This window comes from Elgaria multicarinata, chromosome 10, assembly GCF_023053635.1.
Source record: "Elgaria multicarinata webbii isolate HBS135686 ecotype San Diego chromosome 10, rElgMul1.1.pri, whole genome shotgun sequence".
NCBI classification, from domain to species: domain Eukaryota; kingdom Metazoa; phylum Chordata; class Lepidosauria; order Squamata; family Anguidae; genus Elgaria; species Elgaria multicarinata.
In genome coordinates this window covers 94,343,550-94,365,273 of record NC_086180.1, presented here as the reverse complement: position 1 = coordinate 94,365,273, position 21,724 = coordinate 94,343,550, and the positions used below count along the sequence as shown (strand labels likewise).

Sequence of the window (21,724 nt, the reverse complement as noted above, 5' to 3'; positions counted from 1 at the left end):
TGTCCTAATTTAGAACAGTGTGTTCAGCTTTGAGTACCACATTTGATTATACATTTGCCAATGAAGACAAATTGGAAATGAATGATACCTCTAGGGTTACTAAGTCCAATATCTATTATTATTATTATTATTTATTTATATAGCACCATCGATGTACATGGTGCTGTACAGATAACACAGTAAATAGCAAGACCCTGCCGCATAGGCTTACAATCTAATAAAGTTGTAGTAAACAATAAGGAGGGAAAGAGAATGCAAACAGGCACAGGGAAGTGTAAACAGGCACCGGGAAGGGTGAAGCTAACAGTATAGAGTCAGAACAAACTCAAAGTTTAAAAGCTATAGGGAAAAGAAAAGTTTTTAGCTGTGTTTTAAAAGCTGTGATTGAGTTGGTAGTTCTCAGGTGTTCTGGAAGAGCATTCCAGGCATGAGGGGCAGCAGAGGAAAATGGGCGAAGCCGAGCAAGGGAAGTAGAGACCCTTGGGCAGGCAAGAAGCATGGCATCAGAGGAGCGAAGAGCACGAGCGGGGCAATAGTGTGAGATGAGAGAGGAGAGATAGGCAGGAGCTAGACCGTGAAAAGCTTTGAAGGTCAACAGGAGAAGTTTATATTGGATTCTGGAATGAATTGGGAGCCAATGAAGAGATTTCAGAAGCGGAGTGACATGGTCAGAGCGGCGGGCCAGGAAGATGATCTTAGCGGCAGAGTGGTGGACAGAGACCAGCGGACTGATGTGAGATGAGGGGAGGCCAGAGAGGAGGAGGTTGCAGTAGTCCAACCGAGAGATAACCAGTGCGTGAACGAGAGTCTTGGCAGAAGAGACAGACAAAAATGGTCGAATCCTGGCAATATTATACAGGAAGAAACGACAAGATTTAGCTACTGCCTCGATATGAGGAATAAAGGAGAGCGAGGAATCAAATATAAAGCCAAGGCTACGAGTTTCCTTGACCAGAGTAAGCGTGACATCGTTGACAGTAAGAGAGAATGAGAGATGAGGAGAAGGTTTAGGAGGAAAAACAAGCAGTTCAGTTTTTGCCATATTGAGTTTCAAACGGCGATGAAGCAGCCAGGCTGAGATATCTGAAAGACATGCTGAGATACGATCGTGGACATCAGGAGAAAGTTCCGGAGATGAGAGGTATAGTTGTGTGTCATCGGCATACAGGTGATATTGGAGGCCATGAGATTGAATAAGCTTGCCCAAGGGCAGCATGTATAGAGAAAACAGCAGCGGGCCAAGCACCGAGCCTTGCGGAACCCCTACTGAAAGGGGAAAGGAGGAGGACGAGCTGCCGTTAGCCGACACGCTGAAAGAGCGACCCTCTAGATAGGAGGCGAACCAGTTATAGACAGAGCCACAGAGCCCAAGGTCATGGAGGGAATCTAAGAGAAGATCGTGATCAACCGTGTCAAAGGCTGCAGTTAGATCAAGGAGAATAAGGACGGAATAATGGCCCTTAGACTTGGCAGTGAGAAGATCATTGGTGATCTTGGTAAGGGCTGTTTCAGTGGAATGCACAGGACGGAATCCAGATTGAAAGGGATCCAGAGCAGAGTTACTAGAGAGAAAGTCAAGACAGCGAGAGTAGACCACACGTTCCAGAATCTTTGAGACAAGGGGCAACAGAGAGACAGGTCGGTAGTTAGACAGAGAAAGTCGATCAAGAGTGGGTTTTTTGAGAATGGGAGAGACGGTAGCATGTTTAAAAGCAGAGGGAAATGAGCCAGAGGACAGAGAAGAATTAATGATGTGAAGCAAGGACGGGAGGATAGCGGGGATAAGATTAATAAAGACGCGAGAGGGAACTGGATCACGGGAACAAGTGGAAGGCTTCGACGAGCGCAGTATTTTAGACAGTTCATCAGCTGAGACTGAGGGGAACGCCGAGAGAGTTGCAGGAGGAACTGACAGGTGAGGCACAGGAGCTGGGAGCGGAGCAGAGCTGGCCAGATCGGAGCGAATAGTTTGGATTTTAGCATTGAAGAAAGAGGCAAAGTCATTGGCAGACAGAGAGGCGGGGAGAGATGGTGGATTAGGTTTCAGGAGAGAATTGAAGGACTTGAAGAGCCGCTGAGGGTGTCTAGCATTTGACTGGATCAGCGTTGAGTAGTGCTGCTGTTTGGCCAGTGAAATGGCAGAAGAGAAAGAGGAGAGAATAAATTTGTAGTGGACAAAGTCCGCCCAGTCCCTGGTCTTACGCCACAGGCGTTCGGCTGCCCTGGAGCAAGAGCGAAGGTAGCGGAGGAAAGAGGTGAGCCACGGTTGGGGTTGAGAGGGGCGAACTATCCGAGTTGTAGATGGAGCAAGATTATCAAGAGTTGAAGACAATGTGGAGTTAAAGGAGGAGACGGCTGAGTCCAAGGAGACGGCTGTGAAGACAGAAGGAAGAGAGGAGGCTAGAGACTGAGAGAAAGCCTCATAGTTGATAGAATGCAGGTCACGACAAGGGCATGAAGCAGGACGTGAAGGAGGGGGATTGTGAGTAATATTGAAAGAGACTAGATGATGATCTGACAGAGGAAAGTCAACAATAGAAAAGTCCAGGACAGAGCAGTTCCGAGTGAGGACAAGATCCAGACAGTGTCCAAGGGAATGTGTGGGTGCTTTAGAGCAGAGCTTGAGATCGTAAGAGGAAGATAAGGAGCGAAATCGTAGAGCTGCAGCATCGTGAGGGTCATCCACATGGATATTGAAGTCACCCAAGATCAGAGTAAGAGAGTTGTCAGAGAGGAGAAAGGACAGCCATGAGTCCAGATCAGAGAGAAATTTAGAGGATGAGCCAGGGGGGCGGTATAGAACTGCAATCCGCAGTCGCAGCGGAGCAAAGAGTCTCACCACATGTGCCTCAAAGGAGGAGAAACAGTGTGAAGGTGGAATTGGAAGAGGCTGGAACTGGCACAAACTCGATAATAAAAGACCCACACCACCACCTCGACCCTCTGGGCGACTCGAGTGAGAGAAAGAGAGTCCTCCATGAGAGAGGGCAGCTGAGGTGGCGGTATCATGGGCAGGAAGCCAGGTTTCAGTTAGAGCAAGGAGGTGAAGGGGTCTAGAGAAAAACAAGTCCTGGATGACAGGGGCCTTGGAAGCAATAGAGCAACAGTTCCATAATGAACACGAGAAAGGCAGCTGGGAAGGGGGGAGACACCGAATAGGAACTAAGTTGGGAGAGATGAAATTGGAGCGAGCCATAGGGAACAGGTATGGGGAGAAAGGAATTAAAGGAAGAAATGAGGAGAGAGAAAGCAGGTAGGCAGGGAAGTAAGATAGGCGTGGGACGGGATTAACCAGAGCTGGTCTATAGTTTCCCAAGTACTCCTGAATACTCTTAATCCATAGTATGGGAGCAAAAATTATGACACTGCTATGCAAAACCATACATTTTAATATCATAGCCACAAGTGTATGATTTTGCCCAAAGAACAGGAAATACATTTCTGTTTAATAAGTTTATCAGACTAAAGAGAGCTATTTGTACATTTTAAAACTTATATAACATAAAAACTTGTTGTGTACACAACAACAAAATGGAGTTTTAACACATCCTTACTTTATCTGGAATTACAGTTTCTACTGCAGGCTGATTCTCCCCATCCAGTGGGTGTGCAGTAATCAAAGATGATGTGCTCATTGTTTCTGGGGCCACAGTAAAACGAAACCTATCCAACAGTGAGTAAAGTCTTTGGTGTCTGAAAATAATAAAACAGATACACAGTTAGATCATATAGTCTAGGAAAGATTTAAAACGTTGTAGCATTTTCAGTGGATAAAAGTGAACAATTTCAACACTACAAGACGTAAAATGCACTTGATAAATGAAGTCCAACATTTTCATGTATGATTTTTCAAGAACATTGTTTTTTATTTTTATTGTGCATTAAATCATAACTATATGATTTTGTATTTTATTTTGTTCTGTACAGCACCATGAAAATTGATGGTGCTATAAATTATTATTATTATTAATAATAATAATAACACATCCAACAAAATACATCAATATAACAGAAAATATAACTAAAGGAAAAGAGAAATAACTACAGGAGTAATTCTCTTCATTTATAAAGAAAAAGAGAAAAACAATATGAAAGGTATGAATTATGTCCACGGGCTGACTAGCTTCACAGAATAAGCCACAGGGTGACAGTTTAATCCTATAATTCTCCAAATAAATTCATACTTGGAAGATATTTGCCATCCATGTGACTGTCGAGTCAGATATGTGATAAAGTGCCACCAGGTTGCTGTAAAATCTGATAGATCAACCTTACTCCAGGAAGCACATATTGGATGAGTCAATTTCTCAGAGATGGCAAAATACATAACTTTCTTAAACCATAAATCTGTGGAGTAGCGGGACACACTTTTCCAACCTTGAGCAATGAGTTGAGTGGCAATTAAGAGGTAGGTCACTAGGGATTTACAGAAAAGATTTGAATTAGGCCCCTCAAAGAATGATAATAAACACAATTGGGGAGGATAATTCTATACTAATCCCATCAAGATTTCCCCCCCAAATTTCCTGACTGTTAGGGCAGTACGACAATGGAATCAGTTACCTAGGGAGGTTGTGGGCTCTCCCACACTAGAGGCCTTCAAGAGGCAGTTGGACAACCATCTGTCAGGGATGCTTTAGGGTGGATTCCTGCATTGAGCAGGGGGTTGGACTCGATGGCCTTGTAGGCCCCTTCCAACTCTGCTATTCTATGATTCTATGAAATCTTTGGGCATGGGTGCAACTCCACCACATGCACCATTACGTCCCCCTTGCCTGGCAGCCTCGGCAACAGGCATTGTTGCCCAATCTAGTAATATAAGCCATGCCAACTGGAGTTAAGTACCACCTCTAAATTACTTTTAAAGATTTCTCACAGATATATGCTGATACTGAATGAAACAGGCGGGAAGACCAGAGATTGGACCATTTGACAGGGTCAATCTCTGTGCCCAAGTCGGGTTCCCAAACATAACCAAATAAATGTTAGATACTACGCCCTTAGAAGTGGTTGGGGTATGTTGAAAGTAAAAGTTCAAAGGGTCTCAAGTTTCTGCTACCTCTTTGCCTAAGTTCAGGGACTTTCAAAATTCTGTTTAATTGTTGCTTATGTAGCCAAGTGAGCCCTGAGTCTGGCAGTTTTTCATTTATTTGTTGTTCAGTTAATAATTTGCCCAGTGGGTAAAAATTCCGTAAGCACTGTTATCCTGCCATAGTCAAAATACTAACCATGGCAGTTTTGTCTAAGTTATAGAGTCATCGAATCATAGAATAGTAGAGTTGGAAGGGGCCTATAAGGTCATCAAGTCCAACCCCTTGCTCCATGCAGGAATTCACCTTAGAGCATCCCTGACACATGGCTGTCCAGCTGCCTCTTGAAGGCCTATTGTGGGAGAGGCCACTAGCTCCCTAGGCAATTGGTTCGTCGTACTGCTCTAACAGTCAGGACGTTTTTCCTCATGTCCACCTGGAATCTGGCTTCCTATAATTTGAGCCCATTAGCCCGTGTCTTGCACTCTGGGATGATCAAGAGGAGTTCCTGGCCCTCCTCTGTGTGACAAGTATTTGAAGGGTGCTATCATGTCTCCACTGAATCTCCAGACTAAACATGCCCAGGTCTTTCAGTCTCTCTTCACAGGGCTTTGTTTCCAGACCCCTGATCATCCTCGTTGCCCTCCTCTGAACACGCTCCAGCTTGTCTGCATCCTTCCTGAAGTGTGGTGCCCAGAACTGGACACAATTCTCAAGATGAGGCCTAATCATTGCTGAATAGAGGGGAACCAGTACCTCACGCAATTTGGAAGCTATACTTCTATTACCATAGTGTAGCCCAAAATAGTGTTTGCTTTTTTTGCAGCCACATCACATTGTTGGCTCATATCAGCTTGTTGCCTACAACAATTCCAAGGTCCTTCTCGTTTGTAGTACTGCAGAGCCAAGTATCCCCCATCTTGTAACTGTACATTTGGTTTCTTTTTCCTAGGTGTAGAACTTGGCATTTATTCCTATTCAATTTCATTCTGTTGTTTTCAGCCCAGCACTCCAGCCTATCAAGACCACTTTGAAGTTTGTTTCTGTCTTCCAGGGTATTAGCTATCCCACCCAATTTAGTGTCATCTGCAAATTTGATAATATGGTATCTCAAAATTATAAGGAAAAATGGAGTAATCATGGTAGAACATGGAAATAAGTTTTATTAACTGACTTCACAGTAGGTATACACAGGATTTCCATATTCAAGTCCAATACCTGGCACAATTCAATAATGCTAGGAGCAAGGAACCATATCTTTTAGTTGGTCCTTGAAAGCAAAATATTTGTTTAAGCAGATCTCTTCTCAGAGGAAGCAGTTTTGTGTAATTCATTCATTTTGGGGGAAAGAGCTTAAACAAATTCACACATTTTGAACAACTTTCACTTTATACATTACAAGAGTAAAGCATCACATTACCTGTGTGCTAATCTAGTGTTCTGAAGATATTCCTGAATTCTATCCAGTTCTTCAATTGGTAACTGAGCAGTACTGATCTATTAAAATAATAATAAGAGAGGCCATATGTTTACAAATAGTCACGAATACAAAAATAAATAAATAAATATTATGCTATAAGGGTAAGGCCAAATAAGGTCTTAATACTTAATTATAGTAAGCCATTGTTTGTCACCTTAACCTTGGTTAAGGTATCAAAATGTACAGTGAAACTGTGGATTATAGCTCAACAAGCTAAAACCTGCAGAGGAAGAGGATTTGGGGCTGAAATACAAAGGGACTGTGTAGGCACAGAGTCTAAATAGTAAGTGAACACAGCGTGAGACAGTAGGCCGTGACTACGTACATGGAATATAAGTTAAGGTGAGTGCTTTAACTTACACATTCACTCATGCCTCAAAATACATAGAAATATCAATATAATTAACTATTCTCTTAAATTAAACATGTTATTTAAAACCACCACCACCACCCTTTACATCCTGTGCTATAAGTTCCCTTCACCCCATCAAGGAACTCAGGTAGTTGAAAGATGGAGGTAAGAGAAGTTATTCACCCTCACTTTGTTCTGAGGCCCCTCTGGAGTTAGTGCAAAAACTACACTAGGCCCGTGCTTGAGTGAAAGTTCTCCATGACCATGGTTCCGATGTTCCGCACCCACAACATAACCTCTCCCTGCATTATGGAAGGGGAGGGAGTTGGGATGGCCAGTTGGTGGTGGCTCCAACGGCCCAGAGGAAGCAAGGCTGTGGAAAGCAGCTTTGCAAAACCCAATGTGACCCGGCCAGCATTCCCAAAGTTGGAAAGGCAATCATTTTGCCTACCTGTATCCCAGCGATAGCATGCTCTGCTCTGCTCTCCTCCCTGCAAATCCCTAAAAGGAGGGGGGCAGATGCAAGTATCCTCTTTCCTTCAGACTCTTTGTGAAGCACCACCCTAGCTGTCTGCCAATGGAGGGGGAGAGAGAGCTACAGGTGGGGAGGGGAAAAGGAGAAAAGGACTGCTCTAACAGTCAGGAAGTTTTTCCTGATGTCCAGCTGGAATCTGGCTTCCTTTAACTTGAGCCCGTTATTCCATGTCCTGCACTCTGGGAGGATCGAGAAGAGATCCTGGCCCTTCACTGCTGCGCACACTAGGCAGGGCTGTTCTTGGAACAGGATGGGTCCACCCTGCTGGAGAGGCAAGAATAAGAAGTGGACCCTGCCTAGATACTCCAGTAGGAGGCATCATCCTGAGATGTGGAAAGCCTTCCATGAAGGTCAGGCAAAGGAGAGTTTTTAGTAGGGATTTAAAGGAAGAAAGAGAGGTGGAGGCATCTGACCGTTATTCAGGTTCCAAACAAGGCAGAAGAGAACAAGTTAGGAGTCATTTAAGAGAACAAGTAATTAAAACAATAATTTGAATTAAACCTCCTTTCCACTGAGGGATAATAAAAGACAATGTTGACTCAGTGCAATTTGAAATGGGAAAGGGGGAAAGGAGATGTTAAAATGTGTGCCTTCAAGGTAGAGGGCAGCAAATTATTTCTGATTTCTGAGGTAGTAAAATATGGTGCTATTTTCCTGGTAAATATTTCATCAGTGGTAATTTTTACTGCCTTTTATAACTAAAGGCTACTTCCCCTTGCAATTCCAGCAATGTCACAGTAGAAGCATAGGAATATAACAATTAATGTGTGAAATCACCCTAAAGTTTTTTGACAAATGGTGAACAAAAAAAGTTAGACTGTCATAAATAGGAAGTAAACTAACTACACATATTATCACTTACCATAGTGATTTAAATAGCTGAAATTCTATAAAACACTGCCTGCAACTGTTCTGCTCAGGCTGTGTTAGGCTCAGCCATGGGGCAAACTAGGGGCAAATCCATTCAGCAAAGTCAATAACCAAGCAAAAGGTCAATGCACAGTATTACCATTCAATGTAAAAAGATAGGCAGTCCAAAACCCAGCTCATATCAGGAGTTATCAGTACAAGAGATCAAATAGCATAAACAAGCTTTCAGCCTACTAAGAGCTGGAAAAATGTGCTGTTCAGCAACAGCAGGGTTGAACAGACAGCTTATAAACTGAAGCTTCCAGAGCCCCACCCAGGACCCAGCTGCAGCATATCAGAGGTTTCTGGAAGAAGTCCTCCTTATGAGGAGGTTTTTCTCACAAGGAATCCTTTACTCTTGAGGAGCCCTCCTTTGTGATGGGCATTCCTTCTCACAGGGTTATTCTGGCCTGCCTCTTGAGACAGGCCATGGCTCTGAGGCTACGGGTGCTCTCAACCTCTGTTTCAGAAACGGAGTTCCTTCTTCTTACAGGAATGGACCTGCAGCCATCTCCCCCAAGGGTCCAGGCTGATCCTGTTCTTCCGACACTGGCTGCTCCTTTCCCTTGAAGAGGATACCTCCAGTGACATCACCACAGAATAAACTCTTCCAATAAGATGAGACAGGGTGAATAGTTTTGTTCCCATAATTCACATAACTCACTGACTGATATTTAATTTACATTCAGTTATTATAACTAACTACTGCACTGTATCAGAACACTGACAAATGAACATATAAATGAACATGATATAAATGAGCATTTCATACCTGCACAGTTGCAGCTAAAAGCATTTCTACTCGACAGCAAGCTAGGGTGTCAATCATGCGAGCCAGCACACGGAACGGAGTGCATAAAAGCTTGTCCACATACAATATTAACACAGCACCAGACTGACTCAGGTGAATCCCCTCTAGGCATTGTAATGTTTTCTTTACTGCAGTTGGCTAAAAGGAGAAAAAACAAACTTTTTTTTCATACTAAACTACCAAAAAGCAGATAATATATGAAGGTTTTTGACTATGCTGAACAAAACAATTCACTCCTTAATGACTGCACAAGCTGAAGGCCATATCTGATAAGCATGAACACAAAGACTGTGCACACATTAGCATTTTTCTGTGAGTTTCTCTTTATGCCATTCCCCTTTCTCCTAAATGTTGATGACATCCAACTCTACCTGTCCTTTTTATCTATTTCACGGTGAGGTGGTGGAACTCAACCAATGTCTGGAGACAGTAATAGTATAGATGGATGCTAATAAACAGGCTGAATCCAACTAAGACAGAAATATTATTGACAGGTGACCTGTCTCACCAGGGACATGGTATTCTACTGGTTCTGGAAGTGGGTGCACTCTCTCTTAGGGACCAGGTTGACAGCTTGGGATCCAGAATTGGTTGTGAATGCTCAAATGGTGTTCACACTTGACAATGGTAAAACATTGTATTCAGGTTGGTCTTTGAAAAGTCCTCTGGATGTTGAGAACAGCACCTAAAGTTTCCTTCTTTTCCCCTAATGGCTTAGTTTTGGGGATATTCCAGATGTAAAGACTAACACCCTCAGTGTTGGGCTCCCATGGTATATGGTCACTTCTCAAGAAGGTAACATCTTCTGAAAAACCCAACCATCTCCTTAAAAAGCTGCATCAACTGGGTAAGAGATTTAGCCATAGTGCTTAAAGATGCTTAGATACTAAGGCTGGCATCCTCTGCTCACAGTGAGTCCTACTGAACTCAATGGGGCTTACTTCTGAGTAGACATGTGTAGGATTGTACAGGAAAAGGCTAATGGTGACAACTCAAAATAACTTACAGCTGCAAAGTTCTCACATCGTGACTGAATAGCCTGGATGAAAAGTCCACTTGCTGCTGGATTCCTGTGAATGGCACTAATGAAGTCTTGCACTGGAGGCTCATGGGACAGATTGATAAGATCTTGAATATGATTAACTGTCAGCCAAGTTAAGTGTTCTGAATCATGGAGGTTTTGGCACTATAGAAGAAAAATAAATAGGTTATGTTTTCACATGGATCACTACAAATCATAAATATGGCATGGAAGTTGTCTCCTTAAACAGAACAGGAAATTTCTCCCAACTACCTGGGAGTACAGCAATAAAGCAGAGCAACTGGGCTTGGTGCACAGGTGACAATATATACTGTAGTATTAATGATAGTAATAACAATAGTAATGATAAAAAAATTAATAGTCTAATTAAAACAATGTGAATTTTTCTATTGATACCCTAACTGAACATCTCTAGGGAATATGAGAGAGAGGAGGAAATTCTCATTGTATTAGAGACCGCAATGCCTAAATGACAATCGGGGAGACTATGCTGTGAAAAGACAGGTTGCTCACCTTTAACTGCAGTTCTTTGAGTGGTCATCTGTGCGTGGAGCCTCACTTCAGAAAACCTCTATAGCTGAGGAACACTTTTTGGTTGGAACCCCACCCCCACTGTCATATTGCTCATGTCCAGCAGGCTCCCGCCCATCTCCTCGGTTCCTTGAGACTGCCCAGTATGATCTCGAAACCATGGATACCCACACTGTCAGTATCTACATACTTCACATTGACACCAAATTGGGGAGGTGGGAGGGTGACCACTTCAAGAACTAGTTACAGGTAAGCAACCTGTCCTTCTTCTTTGTGGTCTCCGTGCATCACACATATGGGTGATTAACAAGCTCATTTACTAGAGGTGGAAAATGGAGTCTCATTTAGAGCAGATTATAAAGAAGACAATCTGAAAGCACCTTGAAAACAATGCAGTGATTACTGGAAGACAACATGGATTTGTCAGGAACAAATCCTGTCAGACTAATCTGATCTCATTTTTGATCAGGAAACCTCCCTTGTGGCCTGGGGGAATGCTGTGGACGTAATATATCTTGACTTCAGCAAAGCTTTTGACAAAGTGCCCCATGATATTCTGATTTACAAACTAAATAAAAGAGGGCTAGATGGAACAACTATTAGGTGGATTCACAGTTGGCTACAGAATCATACTCAAAGAGTGCTTGTTGACGGAACCTTCTCAAACTGGGGAGAGGCAACGAGTGGGGTACCGCAGGGCTCAGTCCTGGGCCCAGTGCTCTTCAACATTTTTATTAATGATTTGGACTAGGAGGTGCAGGGAACGTTGATCAAATTTGCAGATGACACTAAATTGGGTGGGATAGCTAACATCCTGGAAGACAGAAACAAACTTCAAAGAGATCTTGATAGGTTGGAGTGCTGGGCTGAAAACAACAGAATGAAATTGAATAGGGATAAATGCCAAGTTCTACACCTAGGAAAAAGAAACCAAAAGCACAGTAACAAGATGGGGAATACTTGGCTCTGCAATACTACAAATGAGAAGGACCTTGGAATTGTTGTAGATCGCAAGCTGAATATGAGCCAACAGTGTGATATGGCTGCAAGAAAGGCAAATACTATTTTGGGCTGCATTAATAGAAGTAGGCTATCTTGATAGGCTATCTCTGTCTAACTACCGACCTGTCTCTTTGTTGCCGTTTGTTTCAAAGATCCTGGAGCATGCGGTCTACTCTCGCTGTCTTGACTTTCTTTCTAGAAACTCTGCTTTGGATCCTTTTCAATCTGGATTCCGTCCTCTGCATTCCACCGAAACAGCCCTTACTAAGATCACCAATGATCTCCTTACTGCCAAGTCTAAAGGCCATTATTCTGTTCTTATTCTCCTTGGTCTAACTGCAGCCTTTGACACGGTTGATCATGATCTTCTCTTAGATTCCCTTCATGACCTTGGATTGTGTGGCTCTGTCTATAACTGGTTTGCCTCCTATCTAGCGGGTCGCTCTTTCAGCGTGTTGGCTAATGGCAGCTCGTCTTCCTCCTTTCCCCTTTCAGTAGGGGTTCCGCAAGGCTCGGTGCTTGGCCCGTTGTTGTTTTCCTTATACATGTTGCCCTTGGGCAAGCTTATTCAATCTCATGGCCTCCAATATCATCTGTACGCCGATGATACACAACTATATCTGTCATCTCCGGAACTTTCTCCTGATGTTCACGATCGTATCTCGGCATGTCTTTCAGATATCTCAGCTTGGCTGCTTCATCGTCGTTTGAAACTTAATATGGCAAAGACTGAATTGCTTGTTTTTCCTCCTAAACCTTCTCCTCATCTCTCATTCTCTCTTACTGTCAATGATGTTACGCTTACTCCGGTCAAGGAAGCTCGTAGCCTTGGCTTTATATTTGACTCCTCGCTCTCCTTTATTCCTCATATTGAGGCAGTAGCTAAATCTTGTCATTTTTTCCTGTATAATATTGCCAGGATTCGATCATTTTTGTCTGTCTCTCCTGCCAAGACGCTTGTTCATGCACTGGTTATTTCACGGTTGGACTACTGCAACCTTCTTCTCTCTGGCCTTCCTTCTTCTCACATCAGTCCGTTGGTTTCTGTTCACCACTCTGCCGCAAAGATCATCTTCTTGGCTCGCCGCTCTGACCATGTTACTCCGCTTCTGAAATCTCTTCATTGGCTTCCAATTCACTTCAGAATCCAATATAAACTTCTCCTGTTGACCTTCAAAGCTTTTCACGGTCTAGCTCCTTCCTATCTCTCCTCTCTCATCTCACACTATTGCCCCGATCGTGCGCTTCGCTCCTCTGATGCCATGTTTCTCACCTGCCCAAGGGCCTCTACTTCCCTTGCTTGGCTTCGTCCATTTTCTTCTGCTGCCCCTTACGACTGGAACGCTCTTCTAGAACATTTGAGAACTACAAGTTCAATCGCAGCTTTTAAAGCTCAACTAAAAACTTTTCTTTTTCCTAAAGCTTTTAAAACTTGATGTTGTGCGGACTTTATACTGTTAGTTTTACCCTACCCTGTGCCTGCTTACCCTACCCTGTGCCTGTTGGCATTCTCTTCCCCTCCTTATTGTTTTACTATGATTTTATTAGATTGTAAGCCTATGCGGCAGGGTCTTGCTATTTACTGTTTTACTCTGTACAGCACCATGTACATTGATGGTGCTACATAAATAAATAAATAAATAAATAATTATAATAATAATAAGTACAGGTTCCAAATCGCGTAAGGTAGTGGTTCCCCTCTATTCAGCACTGGTTTGGCCTCATCTTGGATATTGCGTCCAGTTCTGGGCTCCACACTTCAAGAAGAATGCAGACAAGCTGGAGCATATTCAGAGGAGGGCAACCAAGATTATCAGAGGTCTGGAAACAAAGCCCCATGAGGAGAGACTGAAAGAACTGGGCATGTTTAGCCTGGAGAAGAGAAGGCTGAGGGGAGACATGATAGCACTCTTCAAATACTTGAAAGGTTGTCACACAAAGGAGGGCCAGGATCTCTTGATCATCCCAGAGTGCAGGAGACGGAATAATGGGCTCAAGTTACAGGAAGCCAGATTCCAGCTGGACCTGAGGAAAAACGTCCTGACTGTTAGAGCAGTACAACAATGGAGCCAGTTACCTAGGGAGGTTGTGGGCTCTCCCACACTGGAGGCCTTCAAGAGGCAGCTGGACAACCATCTGTCAGGTATGCTTTAAGGTAGATTCCTGCAATGAGTAGAGGGTTGGACTCGATGGCCTTGTAGGCCCCTTCCAACTCTACTATTCTATGATTCTAAGGAGATTTAAAAAGCAAATTAAAATTGTTCAATTTAAAACAAAGGACTAATAAAGTCCTTAAGTCTGTCGGCTCTGTTCCTCTGAGGTTGTTCAGAAAACGTTGTTCAATGTAGACAGGTTTCAACTCCATGGCCTGTCTGAGACACAATAGGCATAAGGTGTGACCATAAGAAGGGGGCAATTTACTGCCACGTTTGTAAATGGGGCCTTCAAGGCCATGCACTTTAGGGAGGTGCTTCCCTCCACTGCTGGATGAATTGGGCAAGGGGACGGATGGACAATAAACTGACTAATTTTTCTGGTTCTTTTAGAACATGAACAACAAAAGAAAGGAAGAGAAAATGCCAAAAGACTATGAAAAAAGTATATCTCAGCACTATTCATGCAACAAAAACACTGAAGAAGTTCCCAGTGAGGCAACCATATCGGCAGTCAGAAGAACTGTTCTATACTGTTGTTTTTTACTTTGAATGGTTTTAATTTTTGTGAACCACCCAGAGAGCTCCGGCTATTGGGCGGTATAGAAATGTAATAAATAAAGTAATAAATAAACTGTGGGAAGCCGCTGGACATGTGCAGCAAGACAGTGGGGGAGAGTTCCAGCCAAAAACCGTTCCTCAGCTGTAGAAGTTCCCCGAAGTGGGGCTCCTGTCAGGTACTGGCTTTGCTGATTGTAGGTTGATTTATTAGAAATAGTTTTGGACTGTCTGTGCAAGTGTTCTCATGGGAGCAGCTCACTCACCTTGGGGCTGTAAGACCTTTGTGGGAAACTGATAGTATTTACAAAAGTGGGGGCCCACTTGTTGATGGAGTCACTCAGTTTGTAGCATTATCTTGGTGGGCCGAGCAGTGCCACCCTGTTTGGAGACGGTCATGATTAACGGGCCAGAGCCCCTGTCTGTCAAGTGGTTTTGAAGAGGCCTATGCCTCCCTTTATAAACTGGAAGCAAAGGTGAAGAGCTTTGCTAGGATCATCTTTCGACGCAAAGCCTGAAATCCCTCCCTGTTTGGATCCATCATAGTTTGGGACTTTGAAAGCTCTCTGCACATGGACTCTCTTCTATTTGGACTTTGGATTTCGAAGGACTGTGCCATGACAAGTACTGTGACGCTTTTTATAGACTTGAACTTGCATTTGCTGTGGATTGTTTGTTTGTGGCCAGCTCAGCGTTCGGCTAGCTGGGATGATTGTTTGGACATTTCCTCTTCCAGGCTCAGGTAGCATGGAGTTGCCAGTGCTAAAGCAGAAGCATGGGACTCCTGGTGCCTATGATTTTACCTTCCCTGCGATTGTGTGTCCTGGTCAACTCAGTGTTCGGCAGGCTGGGTTTGACTGTATGTTATCTTTCCCTGCCAGGACTCAGGTGGCAGGGAGTGCAGGGAGTGCCCAGTGCTAAGTACATGCATGGGACTCCTGGTGCCTGGGATTTTTACCCACCCTGTGATCTTGTTTAGGCTGTGGCCATGTTCCCTCCGGGTGACCAATGTATGCGGCATTTGGACAAGCTCCCTTGGATTGTGTGTTAAGCCTTTCAAGAATTCCTCTGTGTGATTGCCTGAAGCATGGAGCCTAAAGTGTTCTGACCATCAATCTGCTTTAACTGTTTTTGGCAGTCTGTAATCATTAAGCTTTTCACCATGAGATTTCCCTGAATAAAAGAAGTCTCACTGATGTGAGTGTCTCGTGTCAGTTTGCCAACACGTGTGAATGCTGGAGGGAACGGACATGCACATGACAGCTACATGCAGGTACAGAGTCCATATGTGTGATGCACAGAGATGAAGAACTACCTTTCAGCCTTTAAATATGGAGCAGACGCTCCACCTCCTGGCCACAATACTCAGAATATAAATTCGGGAATTTCCAGCGATATCTAGGAATATGTTCTGTTTATATGCAAGGTTGTATACCATAATTACTAACAGTGTTTTCCTGAAGCTATTATTTATCTGGCACCAACACAGTGTACAGCGACCCACCATCAGAGAAAGCTGAGAAAAAAACTCATTATTTGGAAGAATTCAGAACTTACCACATAGTCACAAAAAAGGATGAGAGCCCCTCTTCGGACTATCTCTTGATTACACATACCAAGCTTGGTTTCAGCATCTGCTTCACTGTGACCTCCACATATCTGAGGGCTAAGCAGTTTGGTAGTGGAAAGACTGTGCCTTCTGGAAGAGAGAGAATGGTAAAACATATCTGCTCAGTAGAGACCTGGATTTCTGGAAGAGGAAAATTTGAACTTGCTGTAAAATTACATTTTCATGAGTTCCAGGATAGGGCAGTCTATCCTTTTGGGAACCTCCTCCTCCTGGTTGGTAGAAAACACTTCCAGCAAGAATGTCACCAAGGGGGGAAGGCTTCCCTTGACCTCTTAGCTCCCAGCCCAAACCTAGACCCTGGAAGAATATATGGCTGTGCCACCCTGCAAATCCTGAGTGGACTGGGGTGTTGTTAGCTCTGGGGAAGGACTTAAACAACCATCCTATTCCCATACACTTGCTCTGCCTCTCTGAGGCACAGAGGGGAAAAGAGCAAAGCCATCACACTATTGTTGTAATATTCCAGAAAAAAGGGGATGGAAAAACAGGAGAAGCCCAAGGGAACCCATTTGGGATGTCACTTATAGTAACTCCACCAGAACTGCAACTTTGAGCATCTTCCTGGGCAGTGTAAGTATTCTAAGGGCATGTCTACGCCTATGAGTGTAGCGGGAGGGAGGTGGGGGGATCTCACCATATGCTGCTCATGAGAGATCCTCCCCCTGGATTCACACTTGGAATGCGACACGTCCGGGGAGGAAGCAGACGTCGCGGCTGCCATTTTGGGGGGTGAGGCGGGGGAAACGGCAGGGCTGGTCAAGCAAGAGCAGGCCTCGCTCCAACAAAAAAGTAGGTGAAATCAGCCCCCCCCACCTCCTCCCTGCAATCCTAGGGGTGATGAAATTGCTGCCCTTGATGGGCATGGAGCCTCACGATGCTGCTCCATACCCATTTCCAGTGCTGCGCTTATTCACGGTTAAGCAGGCACCAGGCAGGACAGGTGCCCACACCTCCATCCCACCTGGTGCCTGCAAAAATGCAGGGGTCATCCCTGGTTGCCCTTGCGATCCCCTGTGTGTCATGTGGACTTACAGGGACGATCCAGGGATGACCCCTAGTAAAAAGGCATGGTGTAGACATGCCGATAAACACTGGTCTGGCCCTGTCTATACAAGGCTGGGCCTCCTACACTAGAAAATACTGGGACATGTCCTAGGGTGCATACTAGCCAAGCCTCTTGAGCACAGTTGCTCATTATGAATTCAGAAGGCAACCTGGAATGTACCTAACACTTTCATGCAGCTACACATTGCAGTAGAAAGTAGGCAAGCTGTATCTTAGGAAATCATGCTTTCCCTTTCGTAATCTTTGAAGAACTCATCATACTCTTCTAAGGAACTCCACGTTTCCTCAAAATGCAAACTAAAAACCACTCAGCTAAAGAATAAGCTTGGGGGATATACTAAGCCGGTTACTGGGAGAGAAGACTTAATTTCGATTTGAAATGGATGACAGTAAAGAAACAAACTGTGCACATATGTTAGAAAGAAAAAGGTGACAAAGGATAAGTTGACAGCTGAAACACAAACTAAAATAATGTTTTAGTTATCCAATGGCTATTTGGCTTTTTAAAGGCTAAATTTGGGAAGCCATAAGAACAGTATATTATAACAAGCTTTGAATGAGCTATCATATTGCATTATGGAAAAAATATATCACTGTAAAAAGCAGCCTTACTTTGGAGTCTGTTGCACCTCTGACCACCAGCTGCACTTAGTATAATTAATAAGTAGTAAGATTTGACACCACAGGAGTACTAAAGAAGGATGTGTGGGTATCATGGACTGAACAAGGTCATTTAAGTTTTCAAGAGTATAAAAATGATTATCAGAACCATCTCTTGTAAAAAGCTTGGTAGCTGCAGCTGTGATTCTTCTGAACGTTCCTAAAATAAAAATAAAAATTAAAACATAGAAATAAAACATAAATAACACCAACATATTATATTTCTGAGTTTTAAATGTTTTTTTTTTTTTACTTTCAGTGAATGCAATTTTCACTGAAATTTAATCCTACTTTGCACCATGTCCTAGGTAAACGTAAGGGTCTCTAAATGTCATGAGTATTTACCTCAAAAAGTTAATGCATGTAACCTGGCCCTACCATGAGCCACAGGGAGACCTTTGTGAACCACCCAGAGAGCTCCGGCTATTGGGCGGTATAGAAATGTAATAAATTAATAAATAATAAATAAATAAAAGGATCAAGGCCCCCTGGATGGCCCTCAAGAACCCTTTAGATTGCTACTGCTGGTTGGCTGCCATCCACTCCTCCCTCCCTCTGACCCCATTGGCAGTCCCTGACCTGCCTGAGAAAGATAGGCAGCAGCTTCTCCCTCCTTTTGTCACCACTGTTTCCCCCACCCATGTAGTGTTCTAACAAGAGGAGAGAGCTGAGCCAATTGCTTCTGGGTGACTGCACTTGTGCTCTGGCCAGTATAGGCAGGGAGGCTACTTTAAAGGGAAGGGGAGATGCAGAATGCTTGTGATAACAAATATTTGCCCTAGAAGACCTTGCTGTGTAGTCTTAAGTTTCTGGCAACCCCCCTTTTTTATTTCTCGTAAAGAGTTTTAGGTCTTCTACACGTCTTTCATAAGTTACAGCTTTCATAAATAAGCAAATTAAATATTGTTATATTCCCTTATTAAGGCCGAGTCAGTTTGGTTCTAGCAAGGCATTCTAGCAAAAACATTCTAGCAAAAGCATTCATGCTGACATTCACTGAACCTTTCACTAACCTCTGAGCCTGTTATTATGAAAGTTACAGGAGAAATAAGGATAGTATTGTTCGTATGTTCCACTTATGATGTAAATAAGTGGAATATTATGGAAATAAGAACAACTGAGAAACAGTTCAAATTTCAGATAGCAGGACAATAGACCTACAGAAAATAATGCATGTGGTATTCTTTTTGAGAACTTAAGGAAATGTGGCTAGGTTATGAAGTAAATAGATTATTTCCATATCAGGACTGGGAATTTTTTGGGGGGAGGGGGGAACTAATAAGTCATTGTTAAATTGCTTAGCTTAAATTCCATTTTTTGTAAAGTATCATGTAAGCAGTTCATAAGAAATAATGTAAATAAGAGCGCGAGAACACAGGAATTTAAAAACAAATCACCTATTCTCATCTTGATGCTCTAGCCCTTTTAAAACAACTCAAAAATAGTATTTCGGTAAGTTACTTTTCTCAAGGAAGACATGCTTCTAAAATTAAATTTAAAAGCTTTTTGAAAAGTGTTTTGTTTGCAGCCACTTTGCATTTTTAATATTTGTTCTAATATTAATGTTCTTATATCATAATTTAATGTAAAGATTGCTTATGATTTTGAGATAAAAGTTAAAATGACAGTACTAAACTAAGAATCGTATCTAAAAATTCCCTGGGTTAATAGAATCATAGAATCATAGAATAGCAGAGTTGGAAGGGGCCTACAAGGCCATCGAGTCCAACCCCCTGCTCAATGCAGGAATCCACCCTAAAGCATCCCTGACAGATGGTTGTCCAGCTGCCTCTTGAATGCCTCTAGTGTGGGAGAGCCCACAACCTCCCTAGGTAGCTGATTCCATTGTCGCACTGCTCTAACAGTCAGGAAGTTTTTCCTGATGTCCAGCCGGAATCTGGCTTCCTGTAACTTGAGCCCGTTATTCCGTGTCCTGCACTCTGGGAGGATCGAGAAGAGATCCTGGCCCTCCTCTGTGTGACAACCTTTTAAGTATTTGAAGAGTGCCAGAAGTCAGTACAAAAATTACAAAATCCAATCACATGAAATCCCTAAACAAGGATAAATTGGTCACAATGGTGTAGATATCAGTGGTGTAGTGGTCAATTTTGAAGTGCAGGAACTTTATCATGACTGTTCCCATAATCATACTCTGAAGAAGAGTCCAAAAATTCAGGCAGCTGTGATGATCCATATCTATATACATGTGAATATGTATATGGGCAATTGCCTGCTCATGATTTTCCAGGAGTTTCTTTTCCCAGCACCAAGGAGAAAAACTTTATTTCAAAGTCAGCAAACTGGGTTTAGTATTTTTAGCACCACCATTAATTGCCCATTTGAGACCAAATCACCTCCTAAAATTCTTTGGATCCCAACATTGGCCCCATTTAGCTAAACTTGCTTAACCACAAAATGGTTAAGATAATGCATTAAGGTTAATGCATTCCGTTAACCATTTTGTGGTTAAGCAGCATGGTTTAGCGTGTTGTCTGAACAGGGCCTTAGTGAGAAAAATCACAGCAATACATCCTTTCTGGGAAAATTCTACCTCTACAACTGTAAGGATTGCAGCTAAGCACAGAGGGAGCAGGGTAGTATGAGGGAGGTGGCAGATTATGTATTTATTTATTTGTGGCATTTGTATACAGCTGAATATAATAAAATCTCTCAGAGCTTCACAATATTAAAAATGTCATTGGAACTGGGTGATTCTTTATTTCACAGCTTACTTCTTTTAGCAACCCACAATTAAAATAAAAATGACTAATGCACTACTACTGGTTATGGTTAAGTCTTATGGTTTGTGATTGTTCGACAAAAAGTCCTACTCACCCCAACCACCATTTTCCTTAAACATTTCAGCTAGACTAATTTAAATAGACCTAGACCTTTTCCTTGTTAACTGTCAAGATTTTAAAATATATAGACAGAAGGATTTTGTAGCAGACGGAGCATGTAGTAGTATAAAAGTGTGTGTGTGTGTGTGTGTGTGTGTGTGTGTGTTCCACAGAAACACTTTCCTGTGTAACTGCAGACATGCAGGACTAACTCAAGGCATTTGGGGGACTGAAGCTTGGATTCTATGCACCATCGCTTGGTGTGGTACCATATGCTGCTTCACTTCAGGCGTCAAAATGTCTTGGGCTGTCCTTTATGCACAAACACACACTTAAATTGTGTTCTGGTATGTAAAACACTGAGGTGTAGCACAGATGTAACACTGGGAATTAAGGAACAGAGCTGCAGGGTAGCATTGTGCTCTCTTCCCTGTCCTTCTATAAATTCCCCAACCCGTCTCTAACATGAACTCAGAGAAGGTTCCCAAGTCCATTTCAGATGGTCGATTAAAATAGGGTTCTGAAACAAAGTTTAGAAGCACTCTCATTTGAGAAGATTTGGGCTGTAATTTCCTTGGGGGAAACAGTTTAATCAAATAGAACTTCCCACAAATAAGATTTATATTCAAATAAAACAAACAAAATTAAAAGCTGTACTTCATTGGCTGGCATAACGACACAAAAGTACCTGATTTGAAGGTATGAATTAAGCACATAAGCAATGTGCCTAACTCTTGGCAGTAGAACGTGTGCTGCAGTTCATTCATATCTACATTCAAACGTTTGGTAGTAATATCTTCCAGCAGGATTCCCACTAACTGTAACAAGAACCTAGAGAGAATTGGGGGTGGGGGGAGAAAGCGTTTTACAGAGCAATGAACAAAGAATAGACTAGGCTTAACATTTAGCTATCAACATTGCCTTGGAGAAAAAACACAAGCCCATGAAGGTATACACAAATAAATTCTACCTGTCTCATGCAAGATTTAACTACACACAGTTGTCCAGACTTTTAACTAACCTCAATTGCCTAATCTCACAGTCACCCACTTCACGTCATTAAAATAAACACCCACCCACTCTCACACCCTGAGAAACTCATATGCAATAAGAAGACAGAACAAAC

At 42.9% G+C, this 21,724-nt stretch overlaps 1 protein-coding gene across 2 annotated transcripts in view; it reads right to left on the bottom strand.

Moving 5' to 3' along the window:
* The window catches only part of HTT (huntingtin), a 454,111-nt gene that overhangs the window by 158,173 nt on the left and 274,214 nt on the right, over positions 1-21,724 (bottom strand). For both annotated transcript variants that reach the window (XM_063135886.1, XM_063135887.1), the window contains exons 40-46: positions 21,287-21,429; positions 17,711-17,918; positions 15,961-16,102; positions 10,124-10,303; positions 9,079-9,255; positions 6,451-6,527; positions 3,555-3,693 (exon numbers count right to left, since the gene is read on the bottom strand). In XM_063135886.1, the coding sequence (XP_062991956.1) occupies positions 3,555-3,693; positions 6,451-6,527; positions 9,079-9,255; positions 10,124-10,303; positions 15,961-16,102; positions 17,711-17,918; positions 21,287-21,429 (1,066 nt within the window). The remainder of the gene's footprint in view (positions 1-3,554; positions 3,694-6,450; positions 6,528-9,078; positions 9,256-10,123; positions 10,304-15,960; positions 16,103-17,710; positions 17,919-21,286; positions 21,430-21,724) is intronic.